Source organism: Haliotis rufescens, unplaced genomic scaffold (genome assembly GCF_023055435.1).
Source record: "Haliotis rufescens isolate VD_foot unplaced genomic scaffold, xgHalRufe1.0.p SCAF_2, whole genome shotgun sequence".
NCBI lineage: Eukaryota > Metazoa > Mollusca > Gastropoda > Lepetellida > Haliotidae > Haliotis > Haliotis rufescens.
In genome coordinates, this window is record NW_025963890.1 from 63,645,424 (window position 1) to 63,669,078 (window position 23,655).

General features: G+C 39.6%; 1 protein-coding gene across 1 annotated transcript in view; it reads left to right on the forward strand.

Moving 5' to 3' along the window:
- The window catches only part of LOC124142990, a 91,194-nt gene that overhangs the window by 58,241 nt on the left and 9,298 nt on the right, over positions 1–23,655 (forward strand). The window contains exons 34-54 of the mRNA XM_046511767.2: positions 1,107–1,313; positions 2,120–2,347; positions 3,840–3,937; positions 4,899–4,989; positions 5,271–5,379; positions 6,488–6,537; positions 7,627–7,724; positions 8,091–8,272; positions 8,700–8,753; positions 10,060–10,209; positions 11,108–11,242; positions 14,320–14,388; positions 14,708–14,878; positions 15,376–15,411; positions 16,040–16,058; positions 16,550–16,638; positions 17,678–17,730; positions 18,130–18,260; positions 18,873–19,004; positions 19,894–19,932; positions 22,030–22,137. Of these exons, the coding sequence (XP_046367723.2) occupies positions 1,107–1,313; positions 2,120–2,347; positions 3,840–3,937; positions 4,899–4,989; positions 5,271–5,379; positions 6,488–6,537; positions 7,627–7,724; positions 8,091–8,272; positions 8,700–8,753; positions 10,060–10,209; positions 11,108–11,242; positions 14,320–14,388; positions 14,708–14,878; positions 15,376–15,411; positions 16,040–16,058; positions 16,550–16,638; positions 17,678–17,730; positions 18,130–18,260; positions 18,873–19,004; positions 19,894–19,932; positions 22,030–22,137 (2,249 nt within the window). The remainder of the gene's footprint in view (positions 1–1,106; positions 1,314–2,119; positions 2,348–3,839; positions 3,938–4,898; positions 4,990–5,270; positions 5,380–6,487; positions 6,538–7,626; positions 7,725–8,090; positions 8,273–8,699; positions 8,754–10,059; positions 10,210–11,107; positions 11,243–14,319; positions 14,389–14,707; positions 14,879–15,375; positions 15,412–16,039; positions 16,059–16,549; positions 16,639–17,677; positions 17,731–18,129; positions 18,261–18,872; positions 19,005–19,893; positions 19,933–22,029; positions 22,138–23,655) is intronic.

Here is a 23,655-nt window from a genome sequence, read left to right on the forward strand (position 1 = left end):
AAGCATTTTGAGATTTAAAAAAGAAATGAAATAATGTTTTAGATGTATATAATGGTTCTAAATATAGGCTTGACTCGGAAAGTAAATTAGCTGGTAATTGTGTTTTGGAATAAGCTCTGTTGTACACATGCTGTAAATGCTTCATTGGGTATTTACGCGTGCTGTTTTCAAACAGTTGAGTTTTTTATTTAATGCATGCGTTTCTGTATGCAAGTTAATTGAAAGTAATTGGGTTTTGAATAGTTTTGGGGGATATTTCACGCAAATACACGGCCTTTCTGTAGCTCTGCCTCTTACAACCAGTATAGGTTGTAATTCTAACCTGGAATCCCTGAGTGGACTGTAGATTATGACTAATCCTCGATTGACCGAGCACTGGGAATGACATCTCCCAGCTGTCACCTTGTTTTGGAGTCCTTGTCCCAGTCAGGGTTGTTGTCCACAATATCCACTGCTGGCTTGACTAACTCGTGAAGATCCGGGTTAGAATAGGTCTTCAGCAAACGATGCTTGCTGTAAAAGCGACTATCGTTGCAGGAAGAGGCGACTAACAGGATTGGCTGGTCCGGCTTGCTGACTTGGTTGATGCAAGTCATTGTATCCCAATTGCATTGATCGATGCTCATGATGTCATTCACTCGATTGTTTGTTCCAGACTCGATTATTTACAGGCCACCATCATATAGCTGGAATATTGCTGAGTGCGGTGTTAAACAACAAACAAACAAACAATATTATGTTCTAGGCATGTGGCACCAACTCTGAAGTACTGATAAAGTACAACTGGAATAGAGTTAAAAATGATCATGAAGCTGTCAGTCTTTGCAAAAGTTGTTTGAAAAACAAACTTACATCATTTTTCCCTGTAACGTCATATAGCTGGAATATTGCTGAGTGCGGCGTTAAACAACAAACAAACAAACAAAACTGGCTTGACTGGTCCAGGCTTTTGATTGCCATCATGACAGTTACATCAGCACAATTACTCATGTTTCCTCAGGGGGCTGGCAGTCTTTGGGATGAAACTTCCTTTCATTGTACCGTAATAGTAATATCAGAAATATTTCAAACCCAAGCTTTACAGAAATACATTTTTACTTTTGTAGAGAGAAGCAAGATGGGATGAAAGTGTCTGCAACTGGAGCCAATGACCCCGAGAAGAGGCAGGACAGACTCCGAGGCTTCGGAGCATCATCAGTCCCCCCACCCCTTCCACCCCAGCAGGCTCCTATAGTCATCGCACCTCCAGTCTACAACATAGCTGACCCAGTACCTGTTCTATCAGCCTCACTTGCAGACTATGACAAACTCAGGTGAGAGTCAGACTACTGTCTCAGTTGACCTCGTGATGGTGGGGTAGTCCAGAGGTTAGACCATTGAGCCAAGGTCCATCGTTAAATTACCCATGTGGGTACAATGTGTGAAGCCAATTTATGGTGTCCCCTCCTTTGATATTACTGAAATATTTTAAAAAGCTGTCTAAAACTGACCAGTATGTTTATATTCAAGGTTTGTGTCTTGTCTCCATTTCTCAGGGATGAGAATGGATATTTTCCTTTTCAGCTGAAACTTCTTGGCAATGGAGCGTGGTCCATAATTTGGGGGTGTTATGGGTGTTATCAGATCTTAACAAATTTATGGTCACTAAAATTTGCTGAAATTCGCGGATCCGCAGAAGATTCTCATGCCTGATTTCCTGAGTTGCATCCTAGATAACTTTGTTGTTATCCCTTGATTCCCTGGTCGTACAGAACAACCAATGTTATATTTCCTTAACTGGTGAAAGTGAGGCATCAGCAATATGTCGGCCATTTAGCAACACCAAGATAAGATGGTAGCAAATACAAATAAGCACAAGGCAACGAAGTTGATGAGTATGAGACACAATAATAATAATAATAATGATAATAATAGTAATGCAGTCTGTGACTTTAGCCACATGTCCGTAGCCCGAGTCAGATTCTGTATTAACTGAACTATTCTAATAAAACTCCATTTGATAACACTTAAATGTATGCTAAGATCTAAGTTCTGGCTAGTAGACTCAAAACTTCTTGGCACAGACTGAAATGCTCAGAGGTTTCATCTAAATTGTTCAATGATATGTGTCGATATGCAGTCCGCGGTCGGAGCTGGTCTTGGGGCGGAAGAGTCTATTCAAGGGAGACCACCAGTGGGAGCAGATACAGCAGCTGGACAGGATCAACTTCGACTTGGACCGTAAACGGTACACAGCACCTGCAAGCAACAACTCAACGGGCATCCTAGAGAGGGGCTTCGATTCGTTGCTGGAGCCTCCCCGAGTCACCAGCATCAAGGCCCCTCCAGGACTGGAGTACCAGCCATCGTAAGTCCTGGCCTTCATAGGTGCTGGTTGTGGCGGTTGTAATGATTCATGTAGTGTTAGAATGAGCATCTTTCCATGATGTCACATCAAAATATTACATATGGTATAACAATAAATCGTGAAAATGCTGTTTTCGGACGGGATAAGCAGGAGTCTGAAGTCTTGTTTACCTGAAGCTTTACCCACTTTCTTTTTGCTTGGTCTATGTCATTGCTTTTGATGATCGAATATTTGTTTATTTTTCGTGTATTGTACCTTATATAAAACTTTCTTCCACAAGGGATATGGCTTGATCTCATTCAGACCTGGCTCATTGTGACTTCGTCGGTTACTTTGACTTCACAATTATATGATATCACAAATCTCTCTGCCACTGAAGCTGGTTTGCTCAAGACACTAGTTTAGTACTAGTTATTGTTGTTTACAAAGTAAAAAGTTGGAAGAATGATTTGGATGATAGATAGAATATATAGAGAATCTCAGACACGTTTCTTTAGATATTAACGCTGGGCATGCCTCTGATATTTAAACTTTTATCAACTCTTGTTTATGTATCGGATATCAAAAGAAACTTGGGTGAGTTGCTCTACCAGTATCATCTTCCCAAGGCAAGGGAGTTAACTGACTATAGAAGTCCAGTTTCCACCCTTGCCGAACTAGGCTGGAATTATGGAGTTACATTTTGCATAATGCATAGTCCAATCAAAATCATGCAACAAAATCGAAATTGGTTCGTAAACGGTCGTGCAGATTGTGGTCGATTGCAGGATTTCCGAAGCATGTGCACCGCCAACTCGTCAACAGATATTTTCCAAATCTTTTCATGTTTTTAGTCAAGGTGCTCACGCATTGCTCGATGTAAGACACGTTTTATCACAACATAGACCTTGATTATCGATCAGATCGTCTTGACTGGGCACCACTGTTTTGTTTGAAGCAAATGCAAGTGATACGAGAGGTGGAATCTGATTGGTCTAAAGGAGAGGCTAAGAAGGGACATAACTCGTAATAGCCCCTGGTGGCGCTACGATAGAGCTCAGGAATTCCAGTCTAGTTCGGCAAGGGTGGAAACTGGACTTTTAAAGTCAGTTAAGATGTCGGGAAGATGTACCAGTATATATTTTGACCTTATCAGCATTAGAAATAAGTCCTACGGTCCTTGCCAAACTGCCCAAGCCAAACTGCCCAATAGTAAAGGTATCCAAAGGACTAGTAGAAATATGCTATTTTTAAGGGTTTTGCTATATGTTATCATTTTAAGGACTATTGGGCTAAAACTGTTAGTTTCTATCACTGCTTATTGTAACATGTCCAAGTGTAATCAGCCCTGTGATGTCTGAACATAGTGCAGTGATTACAAAAACTAGTTTTATGGAAATATACAATAACCATGATAACTGGACCTTCTATGGTTCTATATATCCATAGTGTGTAGCATTTTTCTATTTGATGATTAGATTTCATGGTATGTTGCTATTTTGTTGTATTTCAGGACGTTTGTTACCGGTGGTGGGGGTGGCAGTTTTTCGTCGTTGGATGACACGTACCACTACCTGGCCACTAAGAACCCCCTGGATCCTGAGGTGGCTGGTGAGTGATCAGCGTTAACTGACTCGGAGAATACTGACAAAATAGATAGAAAAACTATGGCAGTGACACACATCCAACAGTGGCTTTAAATGTCAGTTGTTCCGGGGCCTTTCTCGACTGATGAAAAGGGAATATGACTTAAGTAATCAGGAATGTGTTAAATCAATATCTGACTTGCCCGACTCATGTGAGATTGCCAAACAAACAACAAAACCAGCTTTAGATGCCTTTGGGAAAGCTTCGTATTTAGAGATCTTTGGTCAATTTTGATAAAATATTTGTAACTAGTACTAAACATAACTTTAAAAATGTGTAAACATCGCCAGTATGACCAATCCAATTGACGTCAGTGTATTGTTTACTTCCTTGTTCTGATCACGATCACACTTCAGGACACGCTCTCTGATTGGTTGACTAGAACATCATTAGCTAATTGAGTAACATATTGTAAGAATCATTACAGGACGTACTGGCTTCCCCAAACCAGTTATTTTCATTTGATTATGGCCTAGAAATTGATGAATTTATTTTCTGGATGCGAAAAGTAATGGCGTTACGAAAACTGATTCATCAACGTGAAAAAACCAAAATCATCTGCAGCAAGAGAATGATTTGTGAAATAAAACACCATTTTTGGTCAGTAAACTGGACAAAAAGACTTTGTCTCTGTGATGATTGCAATTGTGGCACATCCTGGTGTGGCTGCAGTAGATCGTAAAGGGAGTATTTATTGGTGTTGTGATGATTGCAGGTGCAGCACATCCTGGTGTTGCTGCAGTAGATCGTAAAGGGAGTGTATATTGGTGTTGTGATGATTGCAGGTGCAGCACATCCAGGTGTGGCTGCAGTAGATCGTAAAGGGAGTGTATATTGGTGTTGTGATGATTGTAGGTGCAGCACATCCTGGTGTTGCTGCAGTAGATCGTAAAGGGAGTATATATTGGTGTTGTGATGATTGCAGGTGCGGCACATCCTGGTGTGGCTGCAGTAGCCATTCCTCAAGCAGGTGCTGCCACAGGGGGCCACACTGCCAGGGTGCGCTTTGATGACGGGTAAGGGTACCTTGTAGCTTTCAGAGATTAATATACAAACTATTTCAAAGATGTAAGAAAGAATATTTATTGGCTTTCGAGATGTTCTGAATCATTTCAAACCTATTGCTGCTAGCACTTTTAAAAAAAAATTGTATGAAAGGAATAGTGAACTAGGAATCAAACTTTCTGAATTTGTTTGTCTGAAAACAGAAAGAAAATGCTCTCTTGTGGAGAGCTGTAGATAGCTACCTGTTAACCCTGTTGTCATCTTTGATTGTCATGATGTCCACTTTCCCCAGACGAAGACAGGCGCCTGGAGGAGGAGCAACTTTTGCTGTTGAGGTCGATGACTCCAAGTCAACCGCTCGCGCCAAGGCACAGATGTATCAGCTTGAGTTGGCCAAACAGGTGAGAGGGTCAAAAAGGTCATTGTGAGGACGGCAGTGTTTCCACTTGGCAGTATCAGCTGACCATAGAGGACCAAGAATATCCCCCCCTTTTACATCCTTATCAGTTAGTTCATGTTTTCCAAAAATGTGGACTCCATGCTATTGAAACATGCCACATCTGGCACCACTGGAAATTGTTTGCCGATTACGTTGTGTTAGGTGTTGGAGGTGAGGTGAAATTGGGTTTAACGTCGCGTCCAAGATTATTGCACTTATATAGCGATGTGCATGCACGTGTATGTGTGTGTGTGGCTGCTTGTACTAGTCCGGACTGATGCCGATTTATAGTGCTAGCTCACTGAGATACCATGCCGCAGTTTAACATGAATACCCCACTCAGACACAGTTTACTGACTCCGAGCCGACCAGTCCTTGTTTTAGCCCCTTAATGCCGAGCGCCAGACAGGGTAACAACAAGTACAATCTTTTAACGTCTTTTTGTATGACGCGGCCCGGGATGGAACCGTTAGGTGTTGGAGAAGTGCTGAGGAAAGGCAGTAAAACTACCCCAATGGAAGCAAATATACCACAGTCTTTATCTGTCGAGAGAGATGTTTATTTTAAGAACATATATAACTTTGTTTTATTTCACTTACATAATAGATCAGTGGTCTTTCTTGTGATCCAGTTATGACATAACAGTCCAATGTCTGACTATATATACTACTCAAATGATGTTAAAGAACACCTGATTTTTTCATATTACTACAGTTAATCTGTCATGGCATATAGTTACTTACACGTAGCCGTGACATTTTGCAACAAGTCATGTATTCGATCAAGTGATGAAATATCGTGCTCAGATTCGCATAAGTAAACAGTTGACGGGGTGTGGATTATGTGATTTTCTTTAACTTCTTTTGAGTAGTATACATGTATCTGCATACTACATCAAGGATGAGAAATTTACAATATCACATATGTCAGATTTTAGACAAATGTAGAATGCAGAGTATTAATGCTGTTGCTACCCACTAATCTATGACCATCCATATTCTCAATGAGGTAATCATAGCAGTTTAATGTCCTGTATGTATGAGGATCACTTATTGTCTTTATAATACCAGATTGAAGAAGACAAGATGAAGAAAGCAAAGCAAAGGGCTCATCAGGAATGGTAAGAATGGCTAGTTTACACAAACGTTCATTGAGAAAATATGATGTACATAAACAGTCAATACGCATAGTCATATACATAGAAATTAGGTTTGGTTCGTCTAGTCAAATAACTGTCTACTTAGTTCACGAGTTGTGCTTGCATCATGTGACACATGGGATAGGATCAGTTTTTTGCCATTATTGACAAAAAATTGATTTTGCTGAAATTACTTTCAGTCTAGTAAGATATGAGCTAAGATATGTGCTCAGACTAAATTCCACAGAAAGACGACGCCTCAAACACTCCAGACAGAATACAGATAATGATGTGTTTGATTACAAGTTTAGAGGTAACAAATCAATGATAACAAACTTCATTACATTTTTAACTTCGTTTCATTTGTTCAAGTTTCTCCCTTCATCTATGAGTGATGAAATATTGAAACTATATTTTCGTTCCTCTGCCTGACTGTCTTAATGTGTCTAGGCAAGTCAGCCCAAACTGCTTTTATTATTGGGGTACAGATTTTGGGTAAAAAGACCTGGTTTGTTGGTAGCAAATATATAAAAAAAGAAATTAGAAGACATTTCAGATTATTATATCTTTCATGAAGTTGTTCTCATGTGGGCAATGATGGTTAAGCTTGTCGTGTCCTCTACCCCTGTGAACATCCGGGTTAGAATTCATAGGTTTTCAGCGGTTTCAGTTTGCATTGGGTGGTCAAACTCACTGACTTGGTCGATGCATGTCATCGTATTCTAATTGGGAAGATCGATGCTCATGATGTCAACCACTGGATTTCCTGGTTCAGACTCAGTTATTTACAGACCACCGTCATGTAGATGGAATATTAGTGTGCGTCATTAAACAAACACAATCTTGTCCTTTAAATTATTCAGATTTTATTTATTTTGTCTTTTCATTTTTGTGGGACAGTGGCTCCACAATGTAACCTTTGAAGTTTTGCCTATGGTGTCATAATTCCATCGTGCTCCTGTTTCTTGATGATGAATGAAAATGTTGGACCTTATAAAAGAATCATGTTTCACACTTGTACCTTGCTAGCTTGTAGTTTAAGTCGGCAAGTGGGTGCCTGGGTTGTTGCAGGTATGACATGAAGCTGGAGGAGGAGGCCAAGAGCTACAACCCGTACGGCAAGGGGGGTGGGGGTGCACCCATGAAGGATGACCGCGGAAATATCATTGGTGAGTTACACCACAAGGTGTTATGTAGATTGGATGCTAACTTTGTCTACAGCAATACATTCAGGGGTTAAATTAATCAGTTTATGACTTGCAAGATACAATATACTCAAAGCAGAACAAGTTAGTTGATCAAGCTATGTTTTATGCATCGTTACGGGAAGTGGGTTTTGGCTTGACCTTCAAACTCAGTTACTAATTTCTATTTATGATTTTCTTTACAAGAGAAGGTATTGATTGGTATTGTGACTCAGCTCTGCATAGAAAATAACCACAGTGCTGTGGAACAAGGTAAATCCTTGTAAGAATACTCATTGTGATCAACTCATTGTCCCAACTCTTACAACTACATACATCCTTTACCTGCAGCTGACCTGCGCTCACTGAGGAGACCGGGCGGTCCCCCAACTGCAGCAGGAGTGTATGCTGGGACCTCCCCTCGACCCCCCTCCCCCCGGGATGACCTGATCCGCACCCCACCCCTCCAGACCACAGCAGCTGGGGAACCCTCACATGCCCGAGGGGGGCATGGAATATTTGGACAGCCCAAGGTATGCAATAGAATATACTACTCAAAAGAAGTTAAAGAACACACGATTCTTTCATATTACTATAGTTAATCTGGTGTGGCATGACATTTTAACTATAGTAATATGAAAGAATGTTGATTAACTTTAGTAATATGAAAGAATCGTGCGTTCTTTCACTTCATTTGAGTAGCATATTATGACAGCCAATGTACTTCGTTTACTTACGTATGATTAGGCAGCTGATACATTGGAATATTTTGGCTGATTGAATCTGGAATTAATAATTCTGTATGCGTGTTACAGTTTCAGAGATTTAAATACTTGATGAGAAGTTTGATGGTGAAAGTTTGATCTCTTTTGTTTCATTGTTGTAATGGAAACTGTAATTGATTTGACACAGAATATCCAAATCCATAACTATGACAGTGATCTATGCTCTGTGTTGCAGACTGATGCTGAGAAACACCAGACCGATGTGTACAAAGATGATTTGAGGAGACAGGTAATGCATTTGTTTTCACACCTGTGTAGAATGTATAGAAAAATGGATAACATTATTTAAGTTTACTGCGAGGTGTGAATTTTTGAGGGATGTCCTGAGTTGCATCCCTTGGATCCACTGGTGACAAGCTCCTTCCCAGCGTGTGACACCTTTGTTACACTCTCGCTAACATCGCTGCGAACAGTGTGGGCCCAGCCATTACAAGAATCTTCAAATTTGCCCTCTAACCCTAAATGTAGTAACATTTGTACTTTTGTTTGTCTTTGGGACATAGTTCATTTTGAAAAGGTTTATGACTGACCATGTTTTCCAGATGAATATATTTTTTCTTTTGTATAATCAGATTGGTTCAAGATTGCAGACTAACAGAAAATCATTTAACTTCCCCATTACTATACCAATTACATGATAGTTGGAATGATATAGAAATTCATGTCTACAAAGAAAATAATTAAGCTGGGGTAAGAGTATTCGGCGTCACCTCAGTCATCACTTGTTTGTAAACATATCGGGCAGTCGGTTGCGAGTTCAACTCCAAGCATGGTTGTGGTCACCTATCACAGTGGGGGGTTTTGACTGGTGGCAGCGATAGTATAGAGATATCGTTGTTAAGAGCTTGCACTAGTGAGTTTGAATATGTAACAATTATGCAATGCTGTGTGTGCTCGTGGGAAATCGTGCATCAATTTGGGATTTCATTTCACATTAAACTTTATTTTCATGTCATGATATCACCGAAAACTTGTTGCGAGCGACTCTTACACTTGCTCAGCTATTATATGATCATGCTGCAGTTGGGTGAGAGCCCGAAAGAAGAGTTGTCTGATCTGGCCATGTATCATGAGCCATGTGAAGTCGTGTTTGTGGTAGATTCATTGATGATACAGATTAGAAGTACCTATGCTATGAAGCTATGGTTGTAAGTTCCTGCATGCTTTTGTGTGATGAATGTTGCTTGTATCTGATGAGCATTGCTTGTGGGTGATGAGCATTGCTTGTGTGTGATGAGCATTGCTTGTGTGTGATGAGCATTGCTTGTGTGTGATGAGCATTGCTTGTGGGTGATGAGCATTGCTTGTGTGTGATGAGCATTGCTTGTGTGTGATGAGCATTGCTTGTGTGTGATGAGCGTTGCTTGTGTGTGATGAGCAATGCTTGTGTGTGATGAGCAATGCTTGTGTGTGATGAGCATTGCTTGTGAGTGATGAGCATTGCTTGTGTGTGATGAGCATTGCTGTCTAATAAGTGTTGCTTGTGTCTGATGGCTGATTGTTTTGTCTCATGTGCGTCGCTTGTGTGAATCTAGATTGAGGCCAAGAAGGCAGCTGCTGCTCTGGAGCGAGAGAAGGAAAGGTATGAAGAAGAGAAGGAGCAACGTAGGATAGACGCCGAGCGGAAGAGGATGCAGGAGGAGTACGAGGAGGAACGCAAGAAGATAAAGCTGAAGGAGGACGAGGTAACCAAGCACTTGGGTCAGAATGTATGGCTGCAGTAGAGATGGAATAGTAAATTTGTATCTTGTATCACAAGTTGGCCCTGATACCAGTGTCCAGCCTACGTCCAGTCAGATGTTTTTAAAATTGTGAGGTGGACTTTTGACTTGAAGATGACCTGCGGTAATAGGTGACAAAGGTGACAGTCAGAAGCTGTATCCTATTAATAGTGGCCATTTATTACTGATGTATCAATGTATTTTTGGGAGAATTCCACCTTTAAAACTGAAACTGACTCCCTGACAAATGATTCCTTTGAAACATCAAGACAGAGTCTCCCCCAACCTTGCTTTATGTTTTACTCTAGTAGAGATTGAAGTCACTCTCCTTCTCACACAAGACCCGTGAAGATACCGGGGTAGAATAGGTCATCAGCAACCCATGCTTGTCATAAAAGGCGACTAACGGGATCTGGTGGTCAGGCTCGCTGACTTGGTTGATGCATGTCATCGATCCCAATTGCGTGGATCGATGCTTGTGATGTCAATCACTGGATTGTCTGGTCCAGACTCGATTATTTACAGACCGCCGTCACATAGCTGGAATATTGCTGAGTGCAGCGTTAAACAACAAACAAACCAAACCAAACCTTCTCACACAAGGCATGGTAGTAGACTCAAAAACTGCTGTGAGGCATATATCACTCATTGTTTTAATTATGCAATCATACTAGGTTGGATGGTTGTATCCGTATTGTTACAGACACATGTTAGTGGATCAGTATGGTTGTGTCATACAGAATTTATCAGACAGAATGTTCCATATTCAGGAATGGATAGTTTTTTGTTTTGTTAAGTTGTTTGTGTAGAGATAGCATTCATTTTTTAAACCCATTCTGACATGAGAGTGCTGTGTTGCCAGGCTCGGAGGAAGAATGAAGAGTTGATGAGACAAGCGGAGGAGAGGAAAAGAGAAGCAGATCAGCGGAGAAATGATGCTGACGATGAGAGGAGGCGACAACAGGAGGAAGCAGACAGAGAGAGGCTGGAGAGGGAGGTAGGGAGAGCACAGATTCATCACTGCTAGGAAGGTATTGGTCAGACAGAGAGAGGCTGGAGAGGGAGGTAGGGAGAGCACAGATTCATCACTGCTAGGAAGGTATTGGTCAGATCGAGAGAGGCTGGAGAGGGAGGTAGAGAGAACACAGATTCATCACTGCTAGGAAGGTATTGGTCAGACAGAGAGAGGATGGAGAGGGAGGTAGGGAGAACACAGATTCATCACTGCTAGGAAGGTATTGGGCAGATAGAGAGAGGCTGGGGAGGGTAGGGAGAATACAGATTCATCACTGCTAGGAAGGTATTGGGCAGATCGAGAGAGGTAGGTTAGGAAAACACAGGTTCATCACTGCTGGGAGGGTATTGGGCAGATAAAGAGAGGCTGGAGAGGGTAGGGAGAATACAGATTCATTACTGCTAGGAAGGTATTGGGCAGAGAGTAGATGGAGAGGGAGGTTGGGAGATAAATGAAGACTGGGCACACAATTGTATAAAATATATCCCCGAAAATATTAATGAACTTTTTTCTTCAGCATATATATAGTACAGAATAGTTATGTCAATGCCCTTTTTTGATTAAGAAGACATTATATTCAAAATCCTACTACATTTTAAAACAAAATATGGTAATGATTGTTATCATTGTTTGCAAGAATCTTAAAGGTGCCAAACTTGGTGCCTTTGTACAAAGTGATCTTAGCGCTAAGGCGATCGTAACTCCAATACCTTGATAAAGACTTACGACAGTCGTAGTGCTTAGGTTGTTGGCACCCTGTTCAGTGTAAAACAATTCCTGTGATGACAAACAGATGAACAATTCAGTTGATAATTTTGTGAAAGAGATTCAAGCTGTTTGGCAGTAAGGGCAAACACAATGGATAATAGATGGCATGTTCTGTTGAGATGAGTTGAATGTATTGTCACATATGTTGGAAATATGTTATGGAAATCTTTCCACCCAGGGGGGCTTCTCAAGCAGTTGGTTGTCCATCTTCCCGAGGCAAGAGAGTTAAATGACTATAAAAGTCCAGTTTCCACCCTTGCCGAACTAGGCTGGTATCATGGAGTTACATTTTGGCTGGACTAACGAGTCTATGCATAGTCCAATCCAAACCGCGCACCGAAATCGAAATCCGGTTCGTAAACTGTCGTGCAGATTTTGGTCGATTGCAGGATTTGCAAAGCATGTGCACCGCCAACTCGTCAGCAGATATTTTCCAAATCTTTTCATGTTTTTAATCAAGGTGCTCACGTGACTTGATGCATTTCGCGATGTAAGACCCGTTTTATCACAATATAGATTTGATTATCGATCAGATCGTCCTGAGTCGGCGCCACCATTTTGTGTGAAGCAAACGCAAGTGATGAGAGAGGTGGAAGCTGATTGGTCCATAGGAGAGGCTTAAAAGGGACTTAACTGGTAATAGCCACTGGTGGTGCTACGATCGTGCCCAGTAATTCCAGCCTAGTTCGGCAAGGGTGGAAACTGGATTTTTTAAGTCAGTTAACTCTCTTGCCTCGGGAAAATGTTGGTTGTCTTAACATGTGACCCATGCATTGGTCTGTGTATTGGAGACTGCCAGCTGGAATATTGTTCACTGTTGCATAAAACCCCATTCACTTTCTATTTGACCCATAAAGATCCTGGGTAGAATAGGCCTTCAGCAACCCATGCTTGCCGTAAAAGGTGACTTTCTTATTGTTACGTTGATGATGATTATGAGGATGATAATGTGTATCAAGACATTTGAGTTGTATGTTATAGATGTAATAGTAACAGGGTCAGTCTTTGTGCAGTGTAGTGACCAGCCCCTGACCATAGAACCAGCGTCTAATGTCTGTTCAGCAAACTCATTACCTCATCCTCAACAGTTTCTTCTCCTTTACCTGTAATATCCTCTGTAACAATTGTAATGTTATCAGGTATATGTTTTTAGGTAACTGTAATGAATAATAATCTTTGTGACATTCTATCTATTGTCTTGTATACAAATTAATGTCTATTTCAAGAGTAGTTTCTTTCATTGTATGTGCTGTCCATGTTGTAGTCCCTAACAGTATAACACTGAAACATTAGGCTTAAAAAGATAAAAGAATTGGTTCTCAGGCAATGGCTTTTGAAAATATAGTGCGGGCGGGTGAGGTTGTTTTTTGTTTTTTGTTTGTTTTTTTGGGTGTGTTCGAACTAGTATGTAGCCAAATAAGCAGTTGTGTACAGTCAACCAGGTGAAGCCTCCCTACATGAATGTATTCCTTGATGAGTAAAATACTGCAATACAGTACTTGACTACCATATGACTACCAGTGTGTGCAATCGATTCCAATTGTGTGGATCGATGCTCATGATGTCAATCACTGGATTGTCTGGTTATTTCACAGACCGCTGTCATATAGCTGGAATATTGCTGAGTGCGTCATTAAACAACAAACAAACAAACAAACAAGCAAACCAGTGTGTGCATAATTCACACATACAATGTTCTTTGATTTTATTTCACAACGCGAAGACATTATCGTGAGCACACAACACAGGAAGAAGCATGTCAACAAGTACGCATGTTAGTCCTGTTATTACTATCTGCCTGTTAATGTGTTCCTTGTGTGTCTGGACTTACGTTTTTAATCCATTGTATTACTTTTATCCAAGATTTCAATTTTGTGGGCTGTGCCTGACAACCAAGGCTATTATATTTTTTAGCCTTAACTTCTAGAATAATATTATGAGAGAGAAAATATCACTTCTTCATCAATTATTATAAATATTTGGAATCATGGTGCGTTACATAAATTATTTTCAGCTCGCTCAAATCTCTGCCTTATCTTGTATATATCCAGTTTGCTAGTTTGTACCCTTAACAGATGGCCAAAAGCTTTTTTGTCATTTTCTAATTATTTATTTTTTTCTGAGGAAAGCAAATCATATTTGTGACATGCATGTGAGATGTTGCAGTAAGCATGCACTGTCAGGTTGTTAACACCCTCCCACATTTATCAGCTGTCAGCATCAGGGGCTTCATTTTATTGGTTTAGGAGACAGTTTATATTCATGTATTTTGACCACACTTTAATTTCCAGGCCGCAGAGCGAGGAAAATCTCCCCCATTGCCAGCAGTGGGGAGAAAGCAGGCAACTGAGCACACACCGGTAATGCATTCACCCAGTCTGGGGTAACAATCAATATTGTGGCTTAAGTGCTGGCACGGATACGCTGAACATATCATTGCATCTAGCCTGATTATTGCAAACAACACGACTATTATCGTGAACATTTCATCTCTCAAAACCTTTCTAATACCTAGTCCTCTATCTTTCTGTATTTACTGCATTTTTATAGCAACATTGCTTAGAAGTATATTTATATTATATCTGTAGCACTAAGATTTTATGTTTATGTAGCTTTCTATATATATATTTTCTGTGTACCCGTTATTTTATCTTTACCTACATAATGCACCCTTTCCAGGAACCTGCTGATAAAGCGCTTACCTATCGAGCCTCCTCCCCCCCTGTGCCAGCTGCTAGAACCAGTCTTGCTGCTGAGAATCGGCCTCACTCTGTTGCTAGGCAACAAAATGAAGAGGCTGAAACCCGCTATGTGCCCTCCGCGCTTTCCAATAGAATAGATGAGCCTTTGGTAATCTTGGCTTCCATTATCAGGGGAGATAATTCTTTTCACGAATTTCTCCTCTGGTCCTTAACTGCTGTGTACATGAATTTGCAAAAAAGAACTATCATCTATTTGTATCAAATATTTGGACAAATTTGTATTTGAATGAAGTACTTTGAGTGCCTTTATGAACAGTAATAATCTTTACACAGATAATTCAGCTGTGGAGTTTTTGAAAATTATTTGTTTCATGAATTGCAATGTAAAAGTATGACTTCAATTTGTTTTAATCAGATGATAATTCTGTGCTTCATATTTTTGGAATCTGCAGCAATTTGCTTGCCCATAATATGCATGTATGATTAGTGACCTGTAAACATTCGGTAGCTTAGACATAACTCCTACATGACTGTCTCTGACTAGCTTGCCCATGCGTACCGCTCATTGTTTGCTAACATAGTAAGACTGATCTTTAATTATATACTTAGTTATTAGTAAAGCATTACTTTTAAATTTTGTTATAGCTTGATCGAGGTCGTTCCCCAGTTGACAGAGCTCCAGTAAGTTGTGCATGAAATGTCAGTGTGTTTATTTGTCATAACGGTTTTAAATGGACAGACAGATATTGTTTATTTACTTTTTATGTTTTATATATTTTTTTTGTATGTATCAGGTTTGCTTTTTAATGCGCAAGAAAGACAGTGGGCATACAGTTGACATTGGGACAACATAGTGATTGTTATGAGTTTGTTTATACAAATATTTGTTAGATTTGTGTAGTAAATTCAGTAAAATGCAAGCGTCACTATGACTTTTCTATTCTCTTTTGGAAGGTATGGTTAATGAGTATGCGTTTACATCTGGTTCAAAATCATATTTATGTATCTTATCTGATGAAAATATTTTGGAGAGAGAGTTTGGGCAGAATTAAGAACGTAAAAACATTTGTGTCTGCTGAAAGCTCAGCACTTCCTGTCTGAATTTCACACACGCACGTTGGTTTTAGCTGTATAAAGTAATCAGAGAAGACAGTTTTGGGTGATGATGAGAACTACCAGTGATGACCTTTTGAGGCTGTGAAGATATTTGTAATATCCTCACCTGTGACAAGTGAATAGAACTTGATAAGTAGGAGGAGTCCGCCCCATGTAACTTGTGGAACTAATGTTGATTTGTTGTTTGTTTCAGTCCTCGTCTAGAGCTCCAAGTAAGTATTAACTGTGAAGGGGTTTGTTTGAGAGAATGGGATGCCAGCATCAGTGTTACATATAGGAGTCCCCCTGTGAGGATCCTACCTGTGAAGATCTGGGGTAGAATTTGTCTTCATCAACCCATGCTTGCCGTAAAAGGCATCTATGCTTGTCGTAAGAGGCGACTAACGGTATCGGGTGGTCAGGCTCGCTGACTTGGTTGATGCTTGTCATTGTGTCCCAATTGCGTAGATTGGTGCTCATGATGTCAATCACTGGATAATTTACAGACTGCCGTAATATAGCTGGAACATTCATTAGTGCATTGTTAAACAACAAACTGCAGTCACAATGTAAACATGCAAGATCTAAGGCACATTTACAACATTTCTACACAAGTCAGTTTTCTCTATCTGAGGACAATGTCTTCATGTAAATAGAATGAAGTAAACGAATAGATGGGATCAGGTGGTTTGCTAGACCTTGATTGTGACTGGCTTCTCTCCAGGTGCTGACATCCTCAATGCTCTGGCCAGGATGAAGCATCAGCTGGCCTCCGAGAGAGACCGAGTGGAGACCATGCTGGACAAGAGTGAAGTATGTACACGTCTCTCCTGCTCAAGTAGTAACATTTCACGCAAGGCACTATGTCCCTCCAAGAACTCTTAGGTCAAATCAACAATTACAGCTGCAAGTATCAAGTTCAAAACTTTGGGCTCCAGATCTTACAGTGTTGCTGTCGCTTGTTTGTGGAATTCTCTCACTCTCACGCTGATTACAAAAACAACTCTCCAGTCTATCAGATCAGGACATAAAACTTATCTCTTTTCCAATGCTAATCCCAGGGACATTCTTTCATTCTTGTATATATATATATATGTTGCTGCTGCTCCTCCTCCTCTTCCTCCTCCTCCTCCTCCTCCCCCCCCCTCCTCCCTTCTTCTTAACATAGCTCAAACTAGAGGGATTAGGGAATATCACTTTTATATCCAGCATTACTTTATCTTGACATTGGGGCAGTCTGGTTGCCTACTTGTTGTTGGATTTGTAGTCATGCCAAAAACTGGATATGATTTTCTACTTTGCTACAGTGTATGAAGCCTATCATTGATGTCTTGGACTTGAAATTGTGGAAATAATAACAGTAGTAAAGGTCCCAGGTCACTCAATTATTCTTGCCATATAACATGAATTCTATTTCTTACAGTTGCTATAGCACATTCCTTGTGAACCTATTCTTATGAGGTGTAGCGTTTGCTTGTCACGCCGAAGACCCGGGTTCAATTCCTGACATGGGTACAATGTGTGAAGCCTATTTCAGGTGTCCCCCGCCGTGATATTGCTGGAATATTGCTAAAAGCGGCGTAAAACCATACTCACTCACTCTTATGAGGTGTAATGTCAACGCTGTGTAGACTCACCATCCTCACATAATAATCTGTCATTGGACAAGGAATCTTTGTCTGTGCTTCAGCAGAATATTAATTGCTATTGTTGTATCAGACTGACCTACAGTTTGATTTTACAATGATAGCAGCTGTATCTCTAGGTGTGTTTGTCCAGCATGATGCATCGGTTCAGTTTTATGACTGTTACTTTCTGTTGTTGTGAGTGTAGATATTCATGTCTGTTTCAGAATGAGCCTGAGGTGTTTGATCCAAGGTTAGCACAGAGGCCCCCTCCAGTTCCGTAAGTGGACATCTTGCCTCCATCACCACAACTCGGGGATCATAGCTTTAAGATTATCTGATGGGTCTTGCTTTGATCCGTACATACAATAGAATCTATCGAACCAGAGTTGCTTGCGATTAGTAAGATTACAAGAGTTATGTCCCTTGCAGACACAATACCCAATTGGTCTTCAGCAACCCCTGCTTGTTGTAATCTTGCTGACTTTGGTTGATGCATATCATTGTATCCCTATTATATAGATCCACACTCATTATGCTAAAAACTGGGTTGTCCGGACTTGATTATTGACAGACTGCTATCATTTAGCTAGATTATTGCTGGGTTCAGCGTTAACAACAACAAACAAACAAACAAAGAAACGTGTGTTTTATTCTACATGTGTGTTTTATGCTACAGGCGGGTTCAACGTGACATAGACGTGTTTGAGATGGCACGGAACCGAAACACTGTTCCAGTGAGACGAGCGCCAACAGCAGACAACAACCCACACCCAGAGCACCTGCGCGAGTTCCACGATCTCAAACAAGGTACAGTGCCTCACCAGCACCAGGCATTACACCTTGCTAGACGGCTTGGAACCACAAATTGAAATGTTTTATAAAGCTGTTTGAGTACATCTTAACATTTGACTGAGTGCTTATTTAGAAATGTTTTTTGCTGATTAAACATTTCAATCTGATCCATCCAAGGAATCAGGTTGTTTCTTGATTAGATGTGTTTGTAGGGTTTAAATTTCGTCAATATGGAGTAGAGGTTGTATTTGTGTAGAGGTATGTTGGAAAAACATTGAAGTTAAATTGCCAAGAATACATTCAACCCGCTCTAATTCATGCTGAACAGACACACAAACTACTTTTCGAATTCTCCTGGTGAATGTTTCTTAATAGTTTTTGTGTAGTTAGTATTAGTTCTTCTTTGTGAGTGTTACTATTAAACCTACTTGCACACTTAGGGATATATCTTCTTCCAGATGGAGCTGTACGTTGGTCAGGGGAGGCAACTCTTTATTACCTCCCCTTGACTACACTTAACTCTGTTTAGCCGTGGTAGTTGATTGTACACGATATTGTGTGAAATGTTGTACATTCTGCATCAGTGTTTGCAAACCTTTCTGTGATGTATTTGCACCACTTTCTCAGCTGACACAGATTCTAGACAAGAATTCAAGCGACAATATCCATATGACCCGATGTCCAACGACCATCTGGAGCAGCAGCAGGCTGCCCTCATCCGACAGCAGGAACAGAATCTCCGGGAATTGAGGGGCAAAAGTGAGAACCCGTAACTTGTTATGTGCATGCCCAGCTGGTCTGAAGTGTAACTCGATCAACTCAGAAATATGTCTGTTTCCTGCATTGAACATTACAGGAGGCAGGGTTAGGAATTAATATTTATTTTCACTGGAACACAAAAATGATCTTTCACGGAATTGCCATCTGCCTAATCGTAAAAGTAGTACTCCATATGAAAATGTCACTGGTCCTTTCTGAATTTCACTTGAGTTGATCTTCGATCATCAGACTGTGAATCTTGAATCATGGTAGGCCTGTAGCTATATGGTTGACATGCTGTTCAATTCAGTTATGTCCAGTATGTCATATTTCAGTGTGATTTAAACATTGGTTTGTAAAAAAGTTATGTTATGTGATGTAAAAAGAAAATGTCCTGTTCTGTGTTGCTTCTTATCAATCTGCTACTTCTTTGAAAAAAGTGGGAAACTGGAAGAAAGTTCTGCTTAGATGCTCTTTATGGCATATTGTGTTAATAAAGTCTTTTGAACAAATTATGAAGAAAAGTAATTACCACATTATTACCTCTCCATTCATTCACTCTCAAAAATACATGTACCATGAAATGTCTTTCAAAAGTCTACAGAATTGTTTGCAGTTGCTAAATGATGCAAATCTGCATCTGCGCATTTTGGAAAAAACGTACAGCTTCTTGTACTGCCAGTTTTTTGCTTGAAGTCTTTGCACCTGTTTCTTCTGTGTAGTTGTGTCTCTTTAGATGCAAGACTCTGCCTTGGATTTCAGAACATACTTATTATCTGCATAATATCATCTGCAGATTACTTGTATCTGACCAGTACAGATTCGATAGGTATCAGATAACAGATTCATGTAGGAAATAAGTTTGTTTTTGTTTTTTCTCACTTGTTAGTAAGAAGCAGTTTAAGCATGGCCGACATGGACATAGAAGGTTTGTTGTATGGGTGTAATAGAGAGTCAGACAAAAAAGTCAACTAACTTTCCTTTTGAGTCAGAAAATAGTCTGCTGCCTTTCCTTTTGAGAGTCAGAAAATAGTCAGCTACCTTTCTTTTTGAGTTAAAAATTAGTCTGCTACCTTTCTTTTTGAGTCAGAAAATAGTCCGCTACCTTTCCCTTTTGAGTCAGAAATTAGTCTGCTACCTTTCTTTTTGAGTCAGAAAATATTCTGCTACCTTTCCTTTTGAGTCAGAAATTAGTCTGCTACCTTTCCTTTTGAGTCAGAAAATAGTCCGCTACCTTTCCTTTTGAGTCAGAAATTAGTCTGCTATCTTTCTTTTTGAGTCAGAAAATATTCTGCTACCTTTCCTTTTGAGTCAGAAATTAGTCTGCTACCTTTCCTTTTGAGTCAGAAATTAGTCTGCTACCTTTCCTTTTGAGTCAGAAATTAGTCTGCTACCTTTCTTTTTGAGTCAGAAAATATTCTGCTACCTTTCCTTTTGAGTCAGAAATTAGTCTGCTACCTTTCTTTTTGAGAGTCAGAAAATAGTCAGCTACCTTTCCTTTTGAGTCAGAAATTAGTCTGCTACCTTTCTTTTTGAGTTAAAAATTAGTCTGCTACCTTTCTTTTTGAGAGTCAGAAAATAGTCAGCTACCTTTCCTTTTGAGGGCCAGAAAATAGTCAGTTACCCTTCTTTTTGAGGGCCAGAAAATAGTCAGCTAGTATTACCTTTGAGGTTTTTTTTGTATAGGCCTAGAATCCGAGTCTACCTCTGTTGAATGATTCCTACAAGTGAAACCATACATGTCTTCAGATGTGAAACACACAGTTTATCCAATGATCTTTGTTAGGGGCTTTTCTGTCATTTGTAAGTGATGTGGGAGGGAGATATGAAGAAGGCAACCTGGTCCAATTCCATGTGATCAGCCATTGTTTCAGTTATCTAAGTAAAAACACACCATTGATTTCACAGACGATAACACAGTTTTGTGATATTAACAATTCCTATATTGTAGTGTCATGCCGTATTCTGTCATCAATATTACAGTGAGACTTTCAGAAAAACAATGCAACACTGATAGATATTTGCTTCCTTTGATTTGTGATACCTTGGGTGCAAATGCTTCTAAGTTTGCAGTTAAAATGAGCTTTGTAGGTTTCATAGGATTAAAGCATCAGAAATCATGGAAAATATTTCACAACAAAACTACTTGCAGGTATGCTCTTTCTGGGATTTTGTTTTAATGTTTGTATGGAGAGGGGGGATACATTTCTGCTACTAACCGGCTTTGTGAGTTATATAGTTTTTATTCTGGAAGAATGTGGAGTTAGTCCTTCAGCAGATGTCTAACTGTTTACCTAATGGCTTCTAGGCTTCTAGCTCTGAGACATCTGTACCAATTGTGCTGCAGACAGTAAAGTATTTATATCGAATAATTTGGATATCAAGACCAATACTTGGTTTCACATTACACAAGTAGAGACTCTTAAGATATGAATTATTCATAGATTACATATCACCTCATGCACTGGTTTACCTTGGATATTAATAATTCATCAATATGGATTTCATTTAAGTGTATGATAATATGGAAATTGAATTCAGAATTTAAGAAGTCTGTTTAAATCTAAATGTTTTTAATGTTTCAGTACTTACATGGTTAAAAATTTTTTTTTGAATAGATTAAATCATGTTAAATGTAGTTTTGGTAGATACTGATTTGTATGCACAGTATAGCGAAATAGAGCTTGCCCATCTTTAGAGGTTATGATTGCATTTTACTGACGAGAGCTCAATGTATGTGTTTTAGTGAGTTTTAACTATGGCATTCTTTCTTTGAAGATACTTGAAACTAATTGAAACATAAATATGAATCAGACAAATATTAATGTCTTTAAAATGTCACGTCTTGCTTTAAATGTAATGTTTGTGTTGTAACTGAACCTGTCTGTCTCGAAACTTTGTGTATGTAGATTGTGTCAAACTTCTGACACTTCTGTAGACAAATTATTGCTGCATCTATCTGGCAGCCTCTGTATGTTAAGCAATCCATCCTAGCTGTCTTTACACACTCTCATCTTTATCACAGGCAAGTTTGAGAAGGCTCTGCCCAACATGGAGCCTAAAGACTTAGGCTTGAATCGTCATCGCACAATCAGTCCACAGCCAATGCTACAATCCAACAGTGCCTTTATAGGTTAGTTACACAGCTGTCACGCATGTCCAGGTCTCGTCACCACCACCACTGTCGTCAATAGCACTACATGTCAGCTGATGCAATCCTTGGATGTACATGTGAGCCAGAATCCTGCCATCATGACCTGTTAACACTTGAATCAGCAATGACCATTATAGGGTGTCCCTTCCTTTACTCTTTGGAAAATATGGAAACTTGCTTTGAAATTTTGTTATTGAACATTATAAAACCAAAGCTGAAATATTATCAGGAAGGGGCATGAGAGTATTGATCTTGAAGTCTTATTCAGTATGTAAAACCACAATATAGTCTGTCTGCCAATAGTTTTGAATGGTTTCAGTTTATTGAATTCAGTGAAACTTCATAAATTTGGACTCTACTGTTCCTGCTAGAAATGTTTGGATTCACCAACATCTGGATAAGAGAATCTGATACAAAGTAATGTCCAGGTATATATTTGTTCATGGTTATGGGTAATCGTCTGGAAAGCAGATGTCAAGACTGTAAAAGACTTTCAGGAGCATATTTGTCAGTAGTACATGACACCTTTACACAGACCTATTGCTGTATTTCCCCTCAACAGGTAACACATAGAACATGTCTGACAAATCTTAACTCTGCTCTTACTCTGAATGAAGAACAACAGATTGTCCATATTCCATAGTCCCTGTATTATCGGGACTTGATATGTTAGAGTAAATGTGAGGATGTGTTACTGCCTCAAGTCAGTAGGACATTCCTCAAGGCCAAGTATTTTCAATAATGATGTGTTACATTAATGCAAGGATATGGTACTGCCTCCACTCAGTAAAACATTCTTCAAGGCCAAGTATTTTCAATAATGATGTGTTACATTAATGCAAGGATATGGCACTGCCTCCACTCAGTAAAACATTCTTCAAGGCCAAGTATTTTCAAAACATGACATGTTACATTAATGCAAGGATATGGTACTGCCTCCATTCAGTAAAACATTCTTCAAGGCCAAGTATTTTTAATAATGATGTGTTACATTAATGCAAGGATATGGTACTGCCTCCACTCAGTAAAACATTCTTCAAGGCCAAGTATTTTCAATAATGATGTGTTACATTAATGCAAGGATATGGTACTGCCTCCACTCAGTAAAACATTCTTCAAGGCCAAGTATTTTCAAAACATGACGTGTTACATTAATGCAAGCATATGGTACTGCCTCCATTCAGTAAAACATTCTTCAAGGCCAAGTATTTTCAAAACATGACATGTTACATTAATGCAAGGATATGGTACTGCCTCAGGTCAGTAAAACATTCTTCAAGGCCAAGTATTTTCAAAACATGACATGTTACATTAATGCAAGGATATGGTACTGCCTCAGGTCAGTAAAACATTCTTCAAGGCCAAGTACTTTCAAGACATTACATGTTATTGTAAATATTGGGATGAGTTACCACTGATAGTTTAGACTTAATGCCCCCAAAACAGCTTACAATTATTTCCTTCAATGCCTAAACAGCCCACATGCTGGAATTCCAA